We start from the raw sequence: 21,535 nt of genomic DNA, 5'->3' as shown, positions 1-21,535 counted from the left end.
CTATGGGCGTGTTTATTACAAAATAATGAGTACAAATCTGGGTAGAAAAGATCCCTGCAGCCCCTGCCATGCCTCGCCCCACAGGCCCCTCTCAGCCGGGCACGGAGGGCGCTCAGATTCGCAGGTCCCCCGCCAGGAGGGCTCGGTACCGGGCGGGTGTGAGGGGCAGGTAGGCGCCCCCAGCTTGGTCCAGAACGTAGAGCGGGTCGGGCAGGGCGCTCGGGTCGAAGCCCTCCTTGGCCATCCGAACCTTTTGCTGCTTGAAGGTCTCTGTGGTGGCCAGAGACTCCTGGGAAGGGGGCGTCAAGGGAGTTGAAGGGAGGGGTACGCTGCCCAGGCGGCTCAGGTGAGTTGCCTGGATTTTATTAGGGGGCAGGTCTGGGAAAAGGGGGTCATGAGGTCAGGGCTCAGGGGAGGAGGTGACAGGGAAGAGAGGAGCCAAGTCTAGATCTGAAGGGGTGAGGAGCATGTCTGGGAGGAGCTGCTCTCCCTCTTCAGTGTGTTATGGGGTGTCCCTGGGTGGGGTCTGGGAGCCACCGACTGCTGCGTATGTGGGGCGAGAGGTCACAGCAGGAGTGGATGGTTACCTGGAGCCGTAGGAACCGGGGCCAGGCGTAAGGTGGCAAGTGCTCAGAAACATAGGCGTAGAGCTGCCCGAGGTCCAGTGAGTGGGGGGGACGCAGAACCAGGGCCGCCATTCCAGCCCTGCCTTCGTGCCCTGGGGACGGAGGGGCAAGGCTTAGCCTCCCGCTCCCGGTGCCCAAGTTACACCGACTCCGGGAGGTGGGCCAGGTGCCCCCCCAACTCCCACGCTTGGGCACCTGGCACGGTGACTCCATAGACGTTCACCTCCTGCAGGAAATCCAGGGCCTCCAAGGCCTCCGCCACCTCGGTCGTGGCCACGTTCTCCCCCTTCCACCTGCCGGAGAGCAGATTCAAAGCTGGGAGGGAGGAGTCAGGGCCCAAGAGCGGGTGGGGCGAGTGTCGGAGATGAGGGCAGGGGCCAGAGGTCTGGGAGGAGAGGTGAGATGAGGAGCCGGGCCCGGCTGGGGGATGACGGAGCTGAGGTGTAGGGGGCCCGGCCACAGAGAGCCGATGCCTGGACCGACTCAGAAGGTATGGACAGATACCTGAAGGTGTCCCCAGTGCGATCATGGAAGCGGAGAAAGCCCTGGTCGTCGCAGACCAACAGGTCCCCGGTGTTGAAGAAGAGGTCCCCGGGCCGGAAGACATCCTTGAGCAGCTTCCCCTGGGCCAGCTCTGGCTTCCCGGCGTAGCCCAGGAACGGAGACTGCTGGCTCACCGGGGCCACCAGCAGCCCTGGCTCACCTGGCAGAGCAGCTGGGGTCAGGGGGGACTGCCGGCCTCCCACCCCACTCTTCAAGGCCAATCACCCCTAGCCAGCTTCACCCCCCCCGCCCCCCCAGCACAGACCTGCAGACGTGGCCACACAGTGCCCCCTCGTGTCCCGAAATGGCTCCCCTGTGGTGACATCATAGCGAATCAAAGAGAAGGGGAAGACATGCTGGGGAAGGGAGCCCCAGGCACTGGGTCATTTCAGTTGCACGAACGCCCTCCCAGCCACCCCCCGGCTGTCCCAGGGCGGCTCTAGCTCCTTCCTCCCCTCACCTTGTAAAGCCAGGAGGCGCGGCCCACGGCGCCCCGCTGTCCGGTGTAGTTGAACGTGGCCACGTTGCCCTCCGTCAGTCCGTACGTCTCCAGCACCTTCAGGGGCCCGAAGCGCCGCACGAAACGCTCCCAGGTGTCCGGGCGCAGCCCACTGCCCACTGCCAGCCGGACCCTGTGTCCACGTTCTGCCTGGTTCTGAGGAGAGTGCAAAGAGGGGCAGGAGCTTTCACACCAAGATGCCAGCTCCCAAAGTGAAGTCCTGTTTGTCATTCCCCAGAAACCCTTCCACCGGATGCTCAGATTCCCTAAGCATTGGATGTCCGATCGTTCCAGGCTTCCTCCTCTGCCTCCAACTCCCAGACACCTGTCCTGGTATCTCCTGGCAGCTGCCCATCTCCCTGCCTTGGCACCCCCCCCCTTCCCCGCCCCGGCATCTGAGCCCACGCACCGGGGGCTGGTTGACGAGATATCGACATAATTCCCCGATGTACTGGAACACCGTCACCCCGTGCTTCTGGCAGTCCTCCCAGAACTGACCAGCTGAGAACTTGGACTTCAGTACCACTGTGGCCCCTGCCAGAAGTGGGGAGAAAGGGGAGGAAGGAAAGAGGTAGATTAAGGGCTGTCGGGAGACCCCTGCCCCCTTCTTCCCAGACACTAGCTTGCAGCGCCCCAGCAGCATTCTCACTTGTGGGCCGGCCAAGGTGGCCCTCTTCCTTTCCCACCTGTGCCTCAGAGCGGATGCCCTTTCCTCGCCACCCCATCGGGCACCCTGCCCCAAGTCCCACCCCTCCTCTCCATGTGCCTCCTCCCGGGCTGACACTCCCAGCCCTTCCATCCCCTTGTCCCTGGAATGTGGAGTTCTGTGAACACGTGGGCTCCCACAGAGCTCAGCCTGCAGGTCTGTGCAGGTGACATTTCCCCACTGGACCAGGAGCTCCTGGAGTAAGCCCTGCCTGCCTGCTTGCTCCCTTCTCCACCTGAAGGACTCGGGGCACCCCAGGTGGGCACCACAGCAGGTGCTTCCTAAATGTGTGCTAGAGGACGACATGGGGGTTGGCGAGGGGAGACTGACCGATGCCCAAGCAGCCCACGATGCCCAGCAGGGAGCCGGACATGTGGTAGAGTGGGAGGGCCAGGTAGATCACATCCTCCTGGTGGGCACCGCACAGCTGGTAGAAGCCCTGGCACTGCAGGACCTTCAGGTGACTGATCCGAGCAGCCTTGGGGAGGCCTGGGGGGAGACCAGGGGAAGGGCTCAGCGCCAAGCCCTGCCTCCCTCGTCGCCGCTGCTGGGTTTCCCAAAGAAAGAGGCACAGAGGCAAAACCGAAGCTGAGAAGGGAGGCCAGGCTGACTTGGAAATGTGGGAAGATCGGGGAGGTGGAGAAAGGACCGGAATGAGAGGGTTGGTGAGAGAGGACAGGGCCGCTGGGATCACCATCTCCTCGGGGGGCTGGGAGGGGTGGCCTGGGAGCTGAGAGGTCCCAGGTCCTGTCCCAGACTCTTGTCTTCCTCTGCCTGAGTTTCTGGGAGGTGAGCATGGTGACCAGCCCTCACCGGTAGTACCAGAGGTGAAGATGTACAGGCACGTGTCCATTATGCTCTGGGGGGCAGATAAGTATCCGGGCACCGGTGCGTCCACTTGAGCGGAGACCTCAGCCAGCAGATCGCGAATTCCAGCGGAATGGGCTTCAGGGCCTGCAGCCCACAGGTGGAGCCCCATGGCTCTCAGGGCCGGCAGGTCAGGCTCCAGGGACTCCAGGAACTCTGGATGCGGCAGGAAAGCACAGCTCCGCGCTCCGCCCACCGGCACCCAGAAGCCTTTCCCACCCCTTAGCTTATTGGCGTGGCCACTCTCTCCCCTTACCCCGCCCCACACTGCTCTTGGGTGAGAGTAGAGTATGGACGTCCATCCCTTCGAAAATCCACAGACTCATCCCCACCCTTTGGGAGCCCCAGGAAACGTGCTCGGGTACCTTCCAAGCCCATCCCGTCTGGCCCCGCCCCGCCCCTTCCCTGCGGGCCCCGCCCCGCGGGCTCCAGCCTTACCTGGCGCCAGCACCAGCGCGCTCGCGCCGCAGCTGCGGAGGCAGTGCAGCAGGGGGCCCCGGCGCAGCGCGGTGGGCACGAAGGCCGTGCGCAGGCCGGCCTTGGCCAGCCCGAACCAGAGCCACAAGAACTCCGGGCCGGCAGGGAGGAGCAGCGCCACGGTGGCCCCAGGTGCCAGCGGTGCCGCGCCATCCCCTTCCCTCGCAGCCCGCGCCTCCTGGCTTCCGGCTGCCCCCTCGCCTTCCCAGGCGCCCCCCGAATCGCCGCCGCCGCCGCGGGGGCCCTCTTCCCAGCCCCGCGCACGCAAGAAGGCGCGCGCCGCCCGGTTGCTCTGGCGCTCGGCCTCCGCGTAGCTGAAGCGCCGCGCGCCGTGGATGAGGAAGGGGTGCGCCGGCCGCTGGCGAGCCAGCTGTGCGAGGCGCCAGGCCAGGCTGCAGCCCCCCTCGGGGCTCTGCGGGTCGCCGGCGGCCGCGGCCAGGGCGCGTGCTCGGAGCGCGCGCTTGCATCGTAGGGCGCGAACCGCGAAGGCCAAGTCTGCCGCCCACCAGCGCCACTGTGGCCAGAAGTGCAGCAGCAGCGGCGGCAGCAGCAGCAGGGGCAGCAGCAGGAGAGCAGCCATCGCGCCCTCTTCCTCGACTCGGCGCCGGCTGGCACCAGCCGCTCGCTTCTGGCTGCTGCTGCCTGGTACTTGCTTCCGAGAAACTGGGGCCTCACTTTCTGGCTCTGAGACCGCTCCTTCCTCGGAGCGCGCGTGCGCCGGCACACGCCCCTTCCCCCAGGAGGCGAGCAGGGGCGGAGGTGGGGGCCGGCCCCCGCACTCCCGGCCTCCCCACCCCTACGCTCCGCCCTGGACTCGCTCCTTCCAGGAGACTCGCCTGCACCTCACCAGGTCCTGGGCGGTGCTCACGCCTTCCCTCAATCCCAGGGTCGTCTCATTTTAGGTCCCTTGTCAAGGCTGGACTTTGGCGTCCAGGTCTGAGCACCAGGACGTTTGGATCAAAGTCCACCGCTCCCTCTTCTATCTCATTTGCACCCGTGATGGAAGGGTGCCTCTGCTCTCTCCCAAAAGACTGAAGGACTCGGCCCCTTGCCTGTTTGGTGCTGCAAGTCCCGGCAAGGTAGCCAGACCCATGCCCGCCCTCCAGCTGCCAGCAGCAGCAGCAGCCCCAGGGGATGGGTGGGAGCTGGAAGTTAAGTAGGGGAAAGGTGGAGGCCCGGCCCGCCAGATTTCCGGAGGGGCCGTGCGGAGGCCCCTCCCTTTGGGCAAGGGTACAATTGGGGCCAGCCAGTGAATGCTCTCCATCCTGGTTTTAATTGGGGCAGAGAAAACTGGGGAAGGAGAGAGGAAGGAAAAGAGGCCTCTGGCGGTTCAGACTTGCAAAGGAAGGAGTAGCAGCTCTGAGGGAGGGGAGATCCTGAGACAAGCTTGCGGGCTTAGCAACTGTGCCATCAGCCTGAACTTCGCTCCTCTCTAGCTTGCCACCAACCTCCCTGACAGGAGGGGAACGGCACAGCCAGGGAGCTCTTCCTGCTGGTACACAGTGCGGAGGAAAGCGAGCCCCCTCCCTGGTAACCAACTCTCCACGTGCCCAGGGTCTGAGTTGGGAGCGTGCCCGTAGTTGGCATTCGGCCTTACTAAATGGAATATGACAAATACCAGCTTCTGGAAGTCTCTACTTGAGATGGTTAAGGACAGACCGCGGCTTACTGCCTGGCCTTCACTGCCAGTGGCAGCCAGAATGATGGGGACAAAGCCAAGTCCTCTCTGCTTCAGACAAGAAGAGGGGAGGAAAGCCTGACCAGTGTGGCTCAGTGGTTGAGCGTCTGCCTATGTATATGATCCAGGAGGTCACGGTTCAATTCCTGGTCAGGGCACATGCCTGGTTTCCGGCTCAATCCCCAGGAGGGGGCATGCAGGAGGCAGCCAATCAATGATTCTCTCTCATCATTGATGTTTCTATCTCCCTCTCCCTTCCTCTCTGAAATCAATTTTAAAAATATTTTTAAGCCCTGACCGGTTTGGCTCAGTGGATAGAGCGTCGGCCTGTGGACTGAAGGGTCCCAAGTTTGATTCTGGTCAAGGGCATGTACCTTGGCTGCGGGCACATCCCCAGTGGGGGGTGTGCAGGAGGCGGCTAATAGATGTTTGTTTCTCGCTCATTGATGTTTCTAACTATTGCTCTCCCTTCCTCTCTGTAAAAAATCAATAAAATATATTTTAAAAAAATATTTAAAAAAAGGGGGGGGAGGACAGGAAGGGAACGGGGAAATTATGAAGTCACAGGAGGGGTGCCAATTAAACAGACCACCTGTACATGCACAGGGTAAATGGGGGCAGCAACTCCAGCACAAAAGAGGTTCTGGCTTGTTTTATTGTCATTTAAAAACAGCTTTTAAAACACGATTATCTCTGCCAAAGAAAACCCCACAAAAAACCCCAAAGAAGACAACCAAGGAAATGGGACCTTTGACAGTTCTGGGAGCATGTCTCCGAGACTCCTTCGGGCTCTGGCCCAGCGTGAGGTGCCTCCAGGGCACACCAGGGGGGGGGCTGTGCCCCCCTCTCAGGTTCCTTCCTGAGCGCTTGTGGCATTTGCCCCATGGAAACAAACAGGCAGCCCGACATTGTCACAGGTTAAATGCCCGTTTCATACCAGTGTATGGAGAGCGACTAGAAGCTGCCTGTTCAGGGCAAATTAAGACCTAAAGGGGATCATCAGAAAGGACACGCGCACCCTTGAGTCTTTCCTCTCATCCTCGTCTGGCCAGCTGCCCCCCTGCCATTTCTCCTCTTGATTTAAACAGCTCTTTGGGCTGGGGGAAGGGCAGGGGCCTGAGGACCTCCCTGCAGTCCAGGTTCTGAAGCCTCTGGCTTCAGGGGGAACCCCAGCGCTGGTGGAGCAGCAGTGACGGGCTGGAGGCCCCAGGGAGGGGGAGGGGCTGAGGCTGCATGGCAGCGATCAGGCTTCCCACCGGCTGAGTCTTGGGATGGGGAGAGAGGGTGCTTCCCCTTCCATCTCCCGCCCGAGGAGAGGGTTGTCCAACTAGGGGTGGGCTGGCAGCAGGGACTCAGTCACTGTCAGACCCCACGGCAGAGGACCCCTTCCGCTTCCGCTTGGTGGGCTTTGGTTTTGTGTCTTCTTCCTCCTGGAGGAGAGTGAAGGGGATCATCAGCCCCACAGCTGCTGCCCAGCTCCACCTGCCCCCACGCTCCCTTCCTGCGCCAGCCGGCGAGGGCTCTCACCGAGGCACTGCTAGAGCCAGACTCCTCCTCAGCATTGGGGGGCTGAGTGGCATTCTTCCGACTCCGGGGGCTGGAGAGAGCTGCTTTTCGCCGGCTCTTGGGGGGTTTGGTGGAAGAGTCCTCGTATTCCTCTGCCAGCGAGAAGAGGTCGCTGAACCTGAGGGGCAGGAGAACGAGCTCTCAGAGCGGGCCTCTGGCCCTCTGGCCTCCTTCCCATCTTCTCTGCCCCCGGCCCGGGTCTCGATTTCTCTTCAAGCCCCTGGTCGTACTGGCCATTAAGTCTGTGTCGCCAGCAGGCCCCCTCCCCTTGGCCTTCCCCACTACTTCCCAAGGAGCCTCACTTCATCTTGTGGGCCTCGTCACAGCTCGCCTGGACGTGCTGCAGTGCCTGGAGAATGGGAGTCTGGCTAAAAACTAGAGGGAGAGGGAAGGGACAGCAGGGAGGAAGAACAGTCAGAGGTCTGGGAGCTTATCAAGCGGTGCCCAGGGGTGATCCTCTCCTGCCCTGCTCCCACCCTGCCCAGGGGCGGTCTGAGCCAGGGTAGCAGCAGGCAGGCTGGACTCGGGAGGGCTGGCGCATACAGTTCTGCTTGGTGTTGGTCAGGTTGAGACGCAGGTTGTCCAAGTGCTCCAGGATCTGCTCCAGAGTCAGCTGGGCCAGCTTGCTGCTGGAGCTCCTCAGGCTGCAAGGAGTCACGGGAACCAGACCTGAGCTCCCAGTGAGGGCTCCAGGAGTGCAAGGCCCTCCCCCCACCAGGGTCCCCCCTGCAGACAGACACAGCCCATACAGGGAGGGGACAGAGGGCTGGGCTGGGACCAGGGAGGTGAGCTGGAACAGGGACCAGCCACAGGGCACTAGGGAAAGAGGGGAAGGGGCCACAATGGTCCTGTGTGCCGTGTAGCTTCGGACCACTAGGTGTCACCCACAAGCCAGGCAGGGACAGCAGGGGCTGCCCTGGGATGGAGGGTGGACAGCAGCAGCTCGGCCTGAGTGTCCTGAAGGGCCCACTCCCACCTCTGCCTCTTGCGTGGGAGGCTGTTGTTTTTGATGAGCAGGGACTTGATGTGCTCGGCCAGCAGTTCATCGTGTTTCATGCACCAGTGTCGCAGGATGCTGGTGGTGAACTGGTCATCGGGGTGGCAGGGCCGGCTCAGCACCATCTTTACCATCTCCTCGCTGGGCCTGGGGGCGTGAGAGGGGCTGTGGGCACCCTGCTCACACAGCTGGCCGCAGGAACCTCCAGATCTCTCCCATGTACTGATTTCCCAAACCTCAGCCTTCCCCACCCTGCCCCACCCGAGTCCTGCTGTAGCTTCCTACTCTCACATCCCTCTCCCTCTTCTCTTTAGGCCAAGGAATGCCTGGTTTCATCCTCTGCAGAAGCCAGGAGACAAGAAGTGAGATTCTTTAGTTTCTGTGGTGGTAGACGGTGCGTGTGGTCCTGCGGGAAGGAAGCCCCCAAGTCCCCCCCTTTCCCCAAAACATTCAGGAAATGGACCAGGGAGGCAAAGGACATGTGGTGTGTGAGCACTGCCCCGCCCCCCTCTCACCCCCCCAATCCCCGGGCTGTGAGCCACACTAGTACCCAGCCCAGGGAAGGTGCGGGGTGAGGGCTGGGGAGGCACAGTCCCCACACAGTCCTCCTGCCTTCCCGCTTCCTTTAGGACGCTTTGTACCACTTCTAGCCTCTCAGGCAAGAGAGGAGAAAAGGGAAAGACAAGAAGGTACGAAGGAAAAGACACACAGCTGTTGTGCATGTATACGGAGCTGTTGCAAAAGTGCCTGTGATGGCCCTGACCAGTCTGGCTCAGTGGCTAGAGCATCGGCCTGTGGACTGAGGAGTCCCAGGTTCGATTCCGGTCAGGGTCATGTACCTTGGTTACGGGCACATCCCCAGTGCGGGGGTGGGGGGGGGTGGTGGTGCAGGAGGCAGCTGATGGATGTTTCTCTCTCATGGATGTTTCTAACTCTCTATCCCTCTCCCTTCCCCTCTGTAAAAAATCAATAAAATATATATATTTTTAAAAAAGTGCCTGTGATGGCCCTGGCTGGCGTGCTCCTGTGCTCAGTGGTTAGAGTGTCAGCCTGCGCACTGAAGGGCCTACGATTCCTGCCCCCGCTGGGGCACATGTGGGAGGCAACCAATGGATGTGTCTGTCTCACATCAATGTTTCTCTCTCTCCTCCTCCTCCTCCTCCTCCTCCCCCACTTCTACTCTCTCAAAAAAATCAATGGAAAAAACATCCTCGGGTGATGATTAACAAACCAACCAACAAAAAGTGTCTGTGATGGGGGCGGGGCCTCTCCGCCTCACCCCCCAGCAGGGAACCAGCAGGTCAAGGAAGCAGGTGGTGTGTGACCCCTCTGCTCTGACCCTTCCTCCTCTTGGATTAGCCAAGGGGTGGCCTCAGGGCCTGGGGGAGGGGAGCAGCAGCTCCCGGGATTAGAACTGCTGTGGCAGCAGGAAACAGGGATGTCCGGTCCCCACCCCAGGACAGCTCCTGGTGGGCAGGGGGGAAAGTCCAGAGGAAGCCCAGGTCCCCGAGCTGCTGATTTGTCAATCACTTTGGGGAAAGGACAGAAGCAGCCCATGTCAACAACAGGAACAAACATGGCCAAGGGGCAGGACCAAAGTCCTCCATTTAGGAGCATCTCTCGTGCCGGATGGGGCTCTTCAGCTCCAGGTGGGACTCACTTCTCTCTCCGGAGCTGCAGCAGGAGGCAGGACAGGGCCTCTGGGTGCTCTGTGGAGGAAGGGTAGAGGCCATTCAGAGGAAGGCACAATTCCAGGAAGACATCCGGGACCTCTCCCCTCCTCCAACCAACAGCGCTGGGAGGAGCAAAGACAGTCTTCGGGAGCAGGAAGAAGGGTCCTCCCCGACCCTGCAAGAGTCCAGCCCGAGCCCAGCCAGCGCCTGGCTCAGAGGGGCATGCAGGGCTCGGCTCAGAGCAGAAGTGGCTGACCTTCTGCAAGAGCTTCGGTGGGAGGGGAGCAGGGGCCTGGGCTCATCTGGAGTCTAGAGGCCTCAGCCTTGCCCCAGCCCGACCAGGAGAGTCCCATCACCATCCTCCCTGCCACATCCCTACTCACCCTTGTACTTGAGGTGCTGCAAGATGGGGATGATGGTTTCCAGGGGTATGTTGTGGGCCAGGAAGAGCTGCCAGGCACAGTACTGTTCAAAGGTTTCCCACTCTAGGCTCTGGACTGTGAGACAGTGAAGAGACATTTCTTCTTTCTCTCGCTCTCTTCCCCTAACAACCAGCACCCAATCCTAAGCCGACAGATACTTTCCCTTTCCACAAAGAGCGTATTTCCAAAGCCTTCACTCAGACAGCTTCTGTAGCCCCGTCAGCCCTGAAGCCAGAGGGCATCTTTCCATCTCACAGAGCAAGGAGCAGACCCGGAGACATGACCCCAGACCGCAGGGCAGGGTGGATGCTGTTCTGTCCCATTCTCAGCCCCACAACCAGCCCTCCCGTTCCTATAAACAGGCTGCCACCCCCTCTCCTCCCAGGTTCCTAACGGGTCTGCTCACTTACTGAGTATGTTGAGGACTGAGTCTTTTCGAAACATGACCAGGTTCCCCATCATCACATGGCAGACCAGCTCCTGGAGCTAAGGAGGAGGAGAAGAAGCCATAACCCAATGGTTTTAAAGAGGCCGGGAGGCTAGCATGGCAGGAGGACCAAGAGGGCTCAATACGGGGAAATCAGAGGAAGTGAAAGCCTAGTTTTTAAAGGTTTAGGGAGGAAATGGCATACAATGGACGCTGAGGTCCCTGAAGGACAAAGGGGCCTGAGAAAGAAGCAACAGGCCTGAGTGGAAACCACAGACCCGTCTGGGGCAAGAACAGTTCAGTGAAGCCGCCTCTCACACGGAGGCAAGAGAATGGCAACTCCTCTACCTGCCATAGTCAGGGCCTCGGCCCATCCCAGCCGGCACCGAGGAGGGAAGGGCCATGGGGGACCCAGCTCTGGATTACAGGTGTGGGGAAAGCAAAGCAAAGGAAGGGTCTGGAGTATTAAACCCCCTCCTTTATGGACGGAGAGGAGGAACAGAAATGGGGCCCCAGTTCAGCCTGAGAATGGACACAAGCAAAGCTAGAGCCTCTTGGGGACGTGTGCACGGTGCAAAGGTCCAACAGAAACGGTGTGACCCTTCCATCCTGAGTCAGGTACGTGGAAGGCCGGTTGAGAACAAAAACCAATCCCTTCGCTTTCCCTGTGGAGCAGAAGTGCCCACAGAATATGGAGCAGGGGAACCCCTGGGGTGCACACACAGCAGCCAGGAGCAGCTGGACGCCGTCTGCGGGCCAGGGGGCCGGGGGGGAGGCAGAGCCCCGATTTCCAGTCCTGCCTCCCACACTCTTGGGATGACAATTCGCTCACCTGTGCAGAGTCAATGACGGCCACGATCATGTTCAGGAGCTCCCCGCTCCGCAAGGTCTCATCTGGAAACTGGAGAGAGAAGGAGGGGCCCTAGGGCAGGAGTCCAGGGTGCACCCCATTCCCCTGCCTTGGCACATGGTCGGGGGGTGGGGCTGGGTGAGCCGGACACAGGGTCCTAATAGAAAACCCTAAACAAAGACCCAACAGCTATGAAGCTGGGAACCTAACCCCTGAGAGCCGGGCTGTGTTCTGTATGTGGTAGTGTGTGCATGCGCACAAGGGAAGGAATGGGAACTATGCAGAGACAAAGCTAGAGCAGAAAGGATTGGACACGACGGTTCGTTCTGTGTGGTGACAAAATAGGCATTTGCATCTCTGGCAGCAAAGAAATCCAATCTACTCTGATCCTCAGCCAAAGAAGAGAAGGTGTAGAGAGTGTGTGGGTGTTCAGGGCGTGTTCAGGGTTTCCGGGTGGGCAGGACCCCTTCTGGAGAAACCAGTTCACCAGTTAGGGAGCAGAGAAGGAAACTGCCATCTGCCGCGCATCTGCACCGCCCCCCCTCTCCGGTTTTGGCTGAGATCACAGTTCCTCCTGTCATGCCCACACCCTGTGCCCTGACTTCCCAATTCCTGCAAACTTTCACCAAAGGAGGAAGAGCTGACACCTCCCGTGTTCCAGTTCCAGGGAAGACTGCGCGTGGGCCGGGAAATGAAAGTGAGTCTCCACCAGAGGCCCTGGTCGTTGGGAACCATTAAAAAGACTCCGAGGGTGAGCCATCTGCTGGCAAGAGGGCTGAGATCTGTGAACGTGGATCTAGATGGGGGCCCGTCCTGGGTCCAGAAGATGGGGCCAAAGCCATGAAGCCAAGTATACAGGCCCAGATCCCAACTCACATAGAAACTTGGGAGCTTTGAGACCTTTTTAAACCTTTAATAAAGATGGAGACGGAGGGGACAGCTGTGGTGTGGGGAGAAATGGCTCACCAAGGCCAGTGGGGTGGGTAAGGAGGGTCAGGGTTGTGTGCCATGAGACAGGGAATGCTGCTGCCCCACCCCCATGGATACGGGTGGAGGCACTGACCTCTGTGTAGATGGAGGGTGTGAGGTGGCACAGCAGTCGCACGTCGTCCTCCTGGCAGGCCTTCATGTCCATCATTAAGCAGGTGTGCAGGTCACCCAGTTGGGTGGCCTGGGCAAATGACTCGTATAGGTTCATCTTCCCTGCGGCGGCTTTGCTGCAGGACCAGTGGAGCCTAAGCCAGCAGCCTGGCCCAGCGCCCAACCTCAAGCATCCCCCGAGGTGGCTGCCACTGAAACCCCTCTGCTACCCAGGTGCCTGGGGCTGATATAGTTCACGGCTCTCCCCTGCCTCCCAAGGGTTGGATGACTGATGGGAACCGGGAGCCGCTGCTCCTTCTCCCCGCCTTTCCCCAGTGCTCTACCAGGGCTCGGACCACAGCTAGTCAGCTACTAAACAGGGACAGGCAAGAACAGGGGAAAGAGGGCCCAGGTCAGGCTAAGAAACCTTTCCTTCCTGCTTTCTGGGCTCTGAGCAATGAGGACAATAACTCCTACCTCACAACATATACAAAACTTAACTCAGAATGGATTATAGGCCTAACTGTAAATACTAAATATATACTTCTTAGAAGATACAGAAGCATACATCGTCATGACATCAAAAGCACAAGGGACCAAAAAAAGTAAACTGGACTCATCGAAATGTAAAACTTTTGTGTTTCAAAGGGTGCCATAAAGAAAGTGAAAAGATAACCCACAGAATGGGAGAAACTATGTGCAAACCATATATTTGATAAGGAACTTGCATTCAGAATATATAAAGAACTCTTAAAAATCAACAGTAAGCCCTGACAGGTTTGGCTCAGTGGATAGAGCATCGGCCTGTGGACTGAAGGGTCCCAGGTTCGATTCCGGTCAAGGGCATGTACCTTGGTTGTGGGCACATCCCCAGTAGAAGGTGTGCAAGAGGCAGCTGATCGATGTTTCTCATCGATGTTTCTAACTCTCTATCCCTCTCTCTTCCTCTCTGTGAAAAATCAATAAAATATATTTTTTAAAAAATCAACAGTAAGAGGACAAATAACCCAATTTAAAAAGAGGAATGAATTTGGACAGCTGGTGTAGCTCAGCGGTTGAGTGTCGACCCAGGAACCAGGAAATTGCCCTTAAATTCCTGGTCAGGGCACATGGCCAGGTTGCGGACTCGATCCCCACAAGAGGGCGTGCAGGAGGCAGCCAATCAATAATGTTTCTCTCTCTTCGATGCCTTCTCTCTCTCTATTCTTCTCCCTTCCTCTCTCTCTAAAAAAAATCAATAAAAGACAAACAAGCAAGCAAACAAAAAAACCACAGTGAGATACCACTTCACACCCATTACAATGGCCATAATCAAAAAGCCAAACAGTAAGAAGTGTTGGGGGAACATGTAGAAAATTTAGACTCTCACACATTGCTGGGGGAATGTAAAATGGTTGCAGTCACTTTGGAAAAACAGTTTAGCACTTCCTCACAAACTTAAAAATAGAGTTACCATCTGACCCATTCCTAGGTGTATACCCAGGAAAACCAAAACCATATGCTCACCCACAAATCTGCACGTGAATGTTCACAACAGACAAAGAAGTAGAAACAACTGCAATGTCCATCACCGAGCGAATGGATATTACAAACGTGGAGCATTATTCACTCACGGAAAAGGAAGGAAGTGCTGACACGCTGCAATGGGGACAGACCTTAGAACAGCACGCTAAGTGACAAAAGCCAGGCATGGAAGTCACACATGGTATGATTCCATTTGCTAGTGTATGAAATATCCAGAATAAATAAATCCATAGACAGAAAACCAACCAGTGGGATAGGGCTGGGTAAAGGGAGGAAGGGAAAGTGACTGCCCAAGGGTGCGGGTTTCTTCTCAGCGCGATAAACATGTTCTGATTGGACAGCAGTAATAGTTGTACAACTCTGTAACTCTACTAAAAACTACTGAATTGTACACTTTAAAGCTGTTATTTAAAAAAAGAGAGATGCCGAAACCGGTTTGGCTCAGTGGATAGAGTGTCGGCCTGCGGACTGAAAGGTCCCAGGTTCGATTCCGGTCAAGGGCATGTACCTGGGTTGCGGGCACATCCCCAGTGGGAGATGTGCAGGAGGCGGCTGGTCGATGTTTCTCTCTCATCGATGTTTCTAACTCTCTATCTCTCTCTCCCTTCCTCTCTGTAAAAAATCAATAAAATATATTTAAAAAAATAAAAAATAAAAAAAGAGAGAGAGCGCGCGCACATGGAAGGCCCTGGCGATGACAGACAAGGTGGGAATCCGAGCACGGTAGGAGAGAGGCGCTCCAGGGTGCTCCCCGACCCCTGCTTAAATGTGGGGCCCACGCCCACCTGGCCCTCAGGTAGTAGAGCAGGTGGTAGCCGATCTTGGGCTGCCTCTGGTACAGCTCGGAGAGAAGGTCCAGAAGCAGAGAGAAGCTGCTGTTGTCTTCCTGCATCTGGCACAGGTTCCTGGAGGGAGACGGGGGGGAGGAGCGGAGCTTCACCCGGGCTCCTGGGGAGGCGGTTCTGCTTGCCCCACTGCAGACCCTTCCTTCCTGGAAAGGGGTCCCCTTACCCCGGGACAGAAGCATACATGCGCTCTAGGGAGGATGGAGGGCAGGGCAGTGTCGCCTCCCGCTGGATGCTTACCTAAATATTAGGTAGAGGGGCTTCCCCACAGATTCCTCCAGGGACCTACGAGAGGAAGGTGATGTGAGAGTCCATGTAAGCGGAGAGGGTGGGCGGCAGGCAGGTTTTGGGAGGACCAGCCTGAGGCAAGAGGCCAGCCTCCTCCTTCCCTAACTAAACGCCAGTGTCCTGCTGCTCCAGAGGCTTGGTCACCGAGAAAACAGGTTCCTCACATGGGACCACAGCTGGGTTGCCATCGTCACTGAAAGTGAGATTCCCGCCCTTCAGGGAGGATCCAGGCAAAGTCCGGTCCCACCTCAAGTAGCAAGGAGGGGGGCTGCTGGGTACAGCAGCCCGGCAGGGCACACAGGGTGGGAGGCTAGTCCACCACCCCAGCACGCTTGGCCTTCAGCAGGGAAAAGGGGATCCTAGTTTAAATGAGTCAGTACACGTGAATCGGAACAGATGGTTTTTCTCAAGCCCTCAGCAAGGTGCCTCTTGGAGCACAGTTCTGGCTCCTAAAAGTCAGAAAGATGAGCCTTACTCCTCCGTAACCTCCTCGGGCAGCACCTCCCCTCGGAAGTGGGCCTTGAAGAGCTCCTGTAGGCAGGATGCAAGGACAGACAGCTGCTCCGAGTCAAAGTCTTCCTGGTGGTGAGACAAGGGAGGGGAAATCACCATCAGACCCGAGCCTACTGCCCCCACTACCCGGACTCATCAGCTTCCACCTCCAGGATTAACCAGCCTCTCCCCCCAGAAAAGGAGACCCACTGGGCAAGGGCAGGAGGGAGTCAGCTGCAGGAGGCGGGGGCCGGGAGGGAGGAGAAGGGCGCCCGAAGCTGGGCAGGCTGGGCTGTTTCCTCCCTCAGGCGATGGGTCTCTTACCTCCAGGACCTGGTCCACAATTTCCTGCATGACCTCACACTGGGCCTCGGTATCGCTGCAGTGCAGAAGCGAGAGGAAATCTCAGGGACGTAAGCGATAGCGGAGGGCAGGACACACACCCACCAGCACGCACGCTCGCCCACGGAGACAGACAAGACAAAGGAGCTCTGCGTGACCCTGTGCTTGTGTGGGAGGATCGGGGTAGAATTTGCTGCTCTCTGGGCAGAGGCCCATTCTGAAGTGAAAGCCCCACAATCCTGCTTCGAAATTCAAAGCCTCAGAACATATGGAGTGAGAATACACGGAGTGAGAACCTGGGATGCTGGGAAATGAGGCTGCCACACCCAGTCCCACACGCCAACATTAACTGCAGAAGGCATCCCTCATGCAGCTTCAACTACCTCTCCATACACCTACCACGTCCCCCCAACCCCACCATCCTGCCACCCACTAAGCACCAGGCGGAGAGCCAGGGCAGGACATCCGGGGGCTGAGAGCAGTGGGTGCACCTACCTGCCTTTCTGTAGCTGGAGCACCTTGTCCCTTAGGGACTCATCTAACTGGTCAAGGTAAGGGGTGATGTCAACTGGCTCCTCCACAACTGTCTCCTTGATGGGGTGGAAGCGAAACTCTCTCTTCTTTCCTGAAGGGAGTGATTTGGGAAGGAAGTCACTTTGCCCAGATACCAGCAACAGAGACAGCCCCACCCCCGCCCCGCCCCAATACTCTGTCCCCCTCACGTGCACCCAGCACGGTGTGAGCAGCCTGAGCATTTCCCTGAATGTGTGCACACCCGAGCCCTGAGGAGCAAACAAGGCCGGGGACCACTTCTCCTTTCCGCTCCTGCTTCAGGGCCAAGTGCAGGGCTCTGCACCCGGAGTCTCAGCCAGTGCCCGGTAACAACCTTCACTCAGAGGCAAAGGCGACAGAGAAACCGCGCACAGGCTTCTCCTACCAATGGAGCCGGCACACCCTGAGCTGCCCTCGCTGCGGGCCTCACCTTTGCTGTTCAGATCCTCCTCATCATCACTGAAGGCTGCTTCTGCATTGTCATAGCAACTCTCATCCTTGTCTGACATGTGGTTGTCCATCTCCATGGAAACTGGCTCCTCAATTTTGACTTGGGAAAGAAAGACAAGGCATTTGATGGCCTCCTGTGTCCTCTAACACGTACCTCGCTTAGAAAAGAGGAGACTGAAGGGCAAGTGAGAGAATAAGGATTTCAGGACCTAAGTGGAATATGAACCCTGGAAGGATAAAGGTCTATTCTCCCAACCCTCCAGGACTTGCACGGGGATCTGCCAGGAATAAAACAGCACAGGTCACGACTCCTCTATGCTCAGCTCAGGATCAGCGAGTAGATAAGACCAAGGACAGTCTTAAGCACTCTTTAATTTAAAGCCAAATTGGGAAGTTTTTCTTGGCTTAACCCCTCCCCCTAAACAAAAAGTGTCTGTGTGTCTAAAATTGGGAGCAAGACTTGAGACCCAGCATAACCTTTTACCAAGGCCAGGGCCCTGGCCCGAAAAGAAAAAAGGCGGACAAAGTTAAAGCAAGGTAAACACATTCCATGAACATCTCTACCTACTGAAGACAGGTTAATAAGAGGAAAAATAGTTAAGAGAGCAAGAGAGATTAGCGCAAGTTAGATAAATTAGATGAAAGACCCTGGCCCGGCAGCTCCGCTGGTTGAGAACTGTCCCAATATGCCAAGGTTGTGGGTTCAAACCCCGGTCAGGACACACACAAGAATCAACCAATGAATGCATATATAAGTGGAACAACAAATCGACGTTTCTCTCTCTCTCTCTAAAGATCAGTGAAAAGATTTTTTAAAATTAGACAGAGAGGGAGAACCTAGGAAGACATGAAAAGGAATCAGAAGAGAAGTAGGGAAGGTAAAATGAATGGACAATGACGGAGGTAGAGAGCTGCACAGGTGTGACCCCTAAACAGGGGCTCTGAGAGCCCTGAATGTCTCCATCCCTCTTCTGAAGCAGGTGACGACATGGGAGGGTCCATACCTTCCACAGGTGGGCTGGGTGAACTGCAGAACTCAGGAAACTTCTCCCTCAGCATGGCCCGCAGCTCCTTATCCAGTTTAGGGTTGTCAAACAGGGGAGCCAAGTGCCTAACAGGGACCATGAATGAAGATCAACATCAGGGCTCCTCCCTCCTAACTCGACACGGAGGTACAGGGGTAGGTCTAAGCCCGACCAGTAAAACGGGGCTACGGTCAGATCCTGGGAGGGTCCCCAGGGGACAGGGGACGCATCTGAAGCCCTTTGTCATGTGACGGCAGGAGAGACATTTTTCTGAGAGTCAGGAGAACACAGGCCGAGCCTTCTGAGGTGGAGCCAGTACTCCCTGTACCTCTCAGGTAAAGGGTCCACAGTCGTATGGCAATATCTGCATGTGCCTGACCTGGGGAAAATGGGAAAACAACCTCCCTCTCCCCAGACAGAAAGTCCTTACGCCAAGACCCGCTTTTCCACAATGTGGTTGAGGGAGGAGAAGACACCCTGCCGCACGTGGCCCTCCAGTGGTGGGTAGAAGTTGGGAATGATCTGGAAGGGAAGAAGGGGAGAGCATGAGCACGGGGTGTAAAAGGCTGCTTTAAAAAAAAAAAAAAAAATATATATATATATATAGAGAGAGAGAGAGAGAGAGAGAGCCCCCCCCCCACTGGTGTGGCTCAGTGGTAGAACATTGATCCATGAACCAGGAGGTCAAAGTTCAATTCCCAGACAGGGCACATGCCCAGGTTACTGGCTCAATCCCCAGTGGGGGGCGTGCAGGAGGCAGCCGATCAATGTTTTTCTCTCACAGATGTTTCGTTTCTCTCTCTCTCTCTCTCAAATCAATTTTTAGAAATACATTATTTTTTAAATTAAAAAAAAAAAAGGACTGTTTCAGGAATTTCCCTGTCATCCTTGCACAGGACCCTGCTAATCTCTGTATTGTTCCAATTGCAGAGTATGTGCTGCTGAGAGAGCACAGGACTGGTTTTGACCGGGCCACTGAGAGTATGGCTGCAGAAAGGGCTGGATGCTCCTGGCCGTTCCAGGCTGCTAAAGTGGGAACCTCACTGGACCGGCTGCTCCTCAAGGAGACTAGAGTCTATGTTAAGTCATCGTCCCTGAGGATGGGAAACCTCATGGAAACGTGGAAAGACCCAACTGGAGACGGTGGGAATTCATTAACTCAGAGGACGGGACCTACAACCACTTCTGCTCCCCCAGGCAAGGGGCACTGGGAGGGTCTATTCACTGACCTAGGAGGTTGGAGGGGACACACACCTAGCGGCTCAGCCGGGCAAGAGAAAAGAGGCAACGGCACTTACACGGCACATGAAGTCCAGGAGTGTGGCAGTGATGGCCGGGTGGGGCTTCATGGAGTGATGCATGACCAGGATGGCTGGCTCTGGAGAACGTGGAATTAAAGGGACCCCATATCAGAGGGTCTGTTCTTAGCTCCATAAACCGAATGATCAATACATATGAATGGCTCCAGAGAGCTATCCCTGCCCCCTAGTCCCACTGAGCAGGTCCAAAAGCACACAACCCCCCAAAACAGCTGGCAGACCTCATCTCCCCTCTTATCCCCAGTACTCAGCTTGGAGGAAAGAGGTAGCAGGAGAGGAAAAGTGGGATGTGGTGCAGCCCTTTCCTCTGCAGAGACCCACCCCCCCTGCTGAAGTAGTCTAAGCATCAGGCTACAGGGAAAACAGGGTGGAGTACTGCTTGGCCTCATCAAAGCAACTTCTCTTCTAGGTCAAGGGAGCACTGATGAGGAACAACGGAACTGCTCCCAGATAAGCTGCCTCCACGCCACTCGCCCTGACTGATGACTGCTGTCACTGAGGCCCGGGGCTCAGGGGGGGGTTGGGGTGGGGGGGGGGGGGAGGCTGCTGGGTCTCATTCACATACCTATGTTCATAATGCTGTCCTTGTCTGGGCTAAAGAACAGCCAGTCATAAAACAAAGCCAGCTTGGCGTTAGAGGCAGCGACATTTGACTAGAAGAGAGGGGGAAAAGGAGGGCTAGTTTTATCAACCAGCTCTCTTCCCTTTAGGAGCCCAAGACAGATTCCAGGGCTCACAATACTGACCCATCTAGGAAAATTCAGTTCCTAGTGAGACAGAATGGAACCCCCACGGGGGTGAGGGACACCCACGTCTGTATATGAGTGTGAGTCCCTTACGGTCTCACCAACCAGGGCTGAGGCTCAGCGTGGGGTCTCACATATCCAGAAGCACACCCCTGACCCCATAAGGGAAGACACCTGGGCTGGGAGTCCCTGGTCACTCGTGAGCTGAGACAGCACGAGTCTGAGCCCTTGCTGGACACACCAGGCACATTCCTAAGGGAATAGCCTGCTGTTATATCTGAATCAGCACATTCCAAGGATACAGTCAGATGGGGGAGCAGGAGCCCTGTCAGAAGAGGTCAGAGGGCAACTAGATGCCAGGGAGCAGAGGGTTTCCCACCCTTGGCATGGGAGGGAAATGCTGGGGAGGAGATGGCTCCATTGCGAATTCACTACTTCTGGAGAAGAGAAGTATCCAAAGCTGATGCCAAAGGCATGGAAGTGAGTGTGTGAGGATCACAGCTTGGGATCTGAGCAAGAACAGTCATCCGTGGTTTCTGGAAGAAGCAATGCCTAGAAACCCAGGCTTGGGCACTGGCACTAAAGGCATAGGTGAACCTGTTTAACCCCAAGCCCAGATGGGAAATAATGAGCGCAAGGAAATTTCTCCGGACATGAAGGGAGGGGGTGCAAAGACTGAGACATTCATGAGAGCAAACGAGGTCCCTTAGGGGTCAGGGGGCTCGGAGAGTCAGGAAGAAGCATGGATATATGGGGGACGTGAGGGAGGGGGGACTCTTTGCCACCCAACAGCCTCCATGGTCCAGCCTCTCACCGTGCATGTTGTCAGCAGCCAACCAATGATGGCCCAGCGGGGCAGGATGTCTGAACTCAGCACTTCATTAGAAGGGTGGACAACCCCACAGATGTAGCGAATGAGGTCACAGCGCAGAGACTGACTGTCGGGGGTTGACAGGTACTGGCGCTGGAACCAATCCTGGTATCGCTTTTGTTGACCAAACCGCACCTGGTAGAAGTCATTGGAAAAGAAACGTGGAAGGGAAGGTGAGGTCTCTGGGCAGAGGAAAATGAGCACCATTCAACTCTAGGCTGGAGCCAGGACTCAATTTCTTCCCACAATTTATTAATCAACTAATACTGTCTCTCAAGTCTCCCCTCCTTGATTAAAAACAAAATGCTGAAAGTCACAGACCAGTGGTGCATTCGTTCTTGCCACTGACCTGGTGTCACATTACCTGCAACTGCCGCCCGATTCTGGCTCCTCCTCCTGTACTGGTTCCTGATTCTGCAGTCATAGCATAATCTTTTTTTTTTCATAAGTATAATCTTTTATTTTCTTGAGTTACTTGTGAACAGTAAGCAATGCCCCTTCAGAACCAGAGCTGAGCCTCTGCACTGCTCAGCACTGACTAAAAGCTGACACTAAAGGACTTAACAGGGTAATTATCCAAGGTACATACAACCTCCAAACCTTCTTGCAGTTAAGTCCTTCCCCCAAACAGGTTATGAACAGCAACACTAATTAAGAAGAAAGACCTGGT

At 56.7% G+C, this 21,535-nt stretch overlaps 2 protein-coding genes and 1 non-coding gene across 4 annotated transcripts in view; all 3 read right to left on the bottom strand.

Annotated features, from left to right (window-relative positions):
- Window positions 1-4,387, bottom strand: SLC27A3 (solute carrier family 27 member 3). Its single transcript, XM_070395749.1, has 10 exons — window positions 3,680-4,387; window positions 3,188-3,397; window positions 2,705-2,863; window positions 2,078-2,202; window positions 1,630-1,824; window positions 1,435-1,525; window positions 1,131-1,329; window positions 822-919; window positions 588-718; window positions 1-289 (listed from the first exon to the last, which is right to left on the bottom strand). Exons 1-10 carry the CDS (start codon window positions 4,296-4,298, stop codon window positions 113-115), a joined length of 2,004 nt encoding a protein of 667 aa, XP_070251850.1. The 5' UTR covers window positions 4,299-4,387; the 3' UTR covers window positions 1-112.
- Window positions 4,388-6,033: 1,646 nt separating this feature from the next.
- Window positions 6,034-21,535, bottom strand: part of INTS3 (integrator complex subunit 3) — a 38,922-nt gene continuing 23,420 nt past the window's right edge. For both annotated transcript variants that reach the window (XM_070395735.1, XM_070395737.1), the window contains 21 exons: window positions 20,809-21,000; window positions 19,814-19,901; window positions 19,228-19,307; window positions 18,360-18,451; window positions 17,909-18,015; window positions 16,885-17,004; window positions 16,398-16,527; window positions 15,885-15,939; window positions 15,544-15,647; window positions 15,021-15,065; window positions 14,721-14,840; window positions 12,395-12,548; window positions 11,314-11,382; window positions 10,465-10,540; window positions 10,016-10,129; window positions 9,620-9,668; window positions 7,939-8,106; window positions 7,506-7,606; window positions 7,265-7,337; window positions 6,924-7,080; window positions 6,034-6,826 (listed from right to left, as the gene is read on the bottom strand). In XM_070395735.1, the coding sequence (XP_070251836.1) occupies window positions 6,749-6,826; window positions 6,924-7,080; window positions 7,265-7,337; window positions 7,506-7,606; window positions 7,939-8,106; window positions 9,620-9,668; window positions 10,016-10,129; window positions 10,465-10,540; window positions 11,314-11,382; window positions 12,395-12,548; window positions 14,721-14,840; window positions 15,021-15,065; window positions 15,544-15,647; window positions 15,885-15,939; window positions 16,398-16,527; window positions 16,885-17,004; window positions 17,909-18,015; window positions 18,360-18,451; window positions 19,228-19,307; window positions 19,814-19,901; window positions 20,809-21,000 (2,172 nt within the window). In that variant the 3' untranslated portion in view covers window positions 6,034-6,748. The remainder of the gene's footprint in view (window positions 6,827-6,923; window positions 7,081-7,264; window positions 7,338-7,505; window positions 7,607-7,938; window positions 8,107-9,619; window positions 9,669-10,015; window positions 10,130-10,464; window positions 10,541-11,313; window positions 11,383-12,394; window positions 12,549-14,720; window positions 14,841-15,020; window positions 15,066-15,543; window positions 15,648-15,884; window positions 15,940-16,397; window positions 16,528-16,884; window positions 17,005-17,908; window positions 18,016-18,359; window positions 18,452-19,227; window positions 19,308-19,813; window positions 19,902-20,808; window positions 21,001-21,535) is intronic.
- Window positions 18,781-18,882, bottom strand: LOC138996552 (U6 spliceosomal RNA). The gene has a single exon (XR_011468829.1). It is a non-coding gene; the product is annotated as a U6 spliceosomal RNA (small nuclear RNA).

This window comes from Myotis yumanensis, unplaced genomic scaffold (genome assembly GCF_028538775.1).
Source record: "Myotis yumanensis isolate MYYU_CA2020_CCGP unplaced genomic scaffold, mMyoYum1.0.hap1 SCAF_17, whole genome shotgun sequence".
In the NCBI taxonomy this organism is placed as follows: domain Eukaryota; kingdom Metazoa; phylum Chordata; class Mammalia; order Chiroptera; family Vespertilionidae; genus Myotis; species Myotis yumanensis.
Note: the sequence above shows the minus strand (reverse complement) of the source record. Positions and strands in the feature narration are given on the sequence as shown.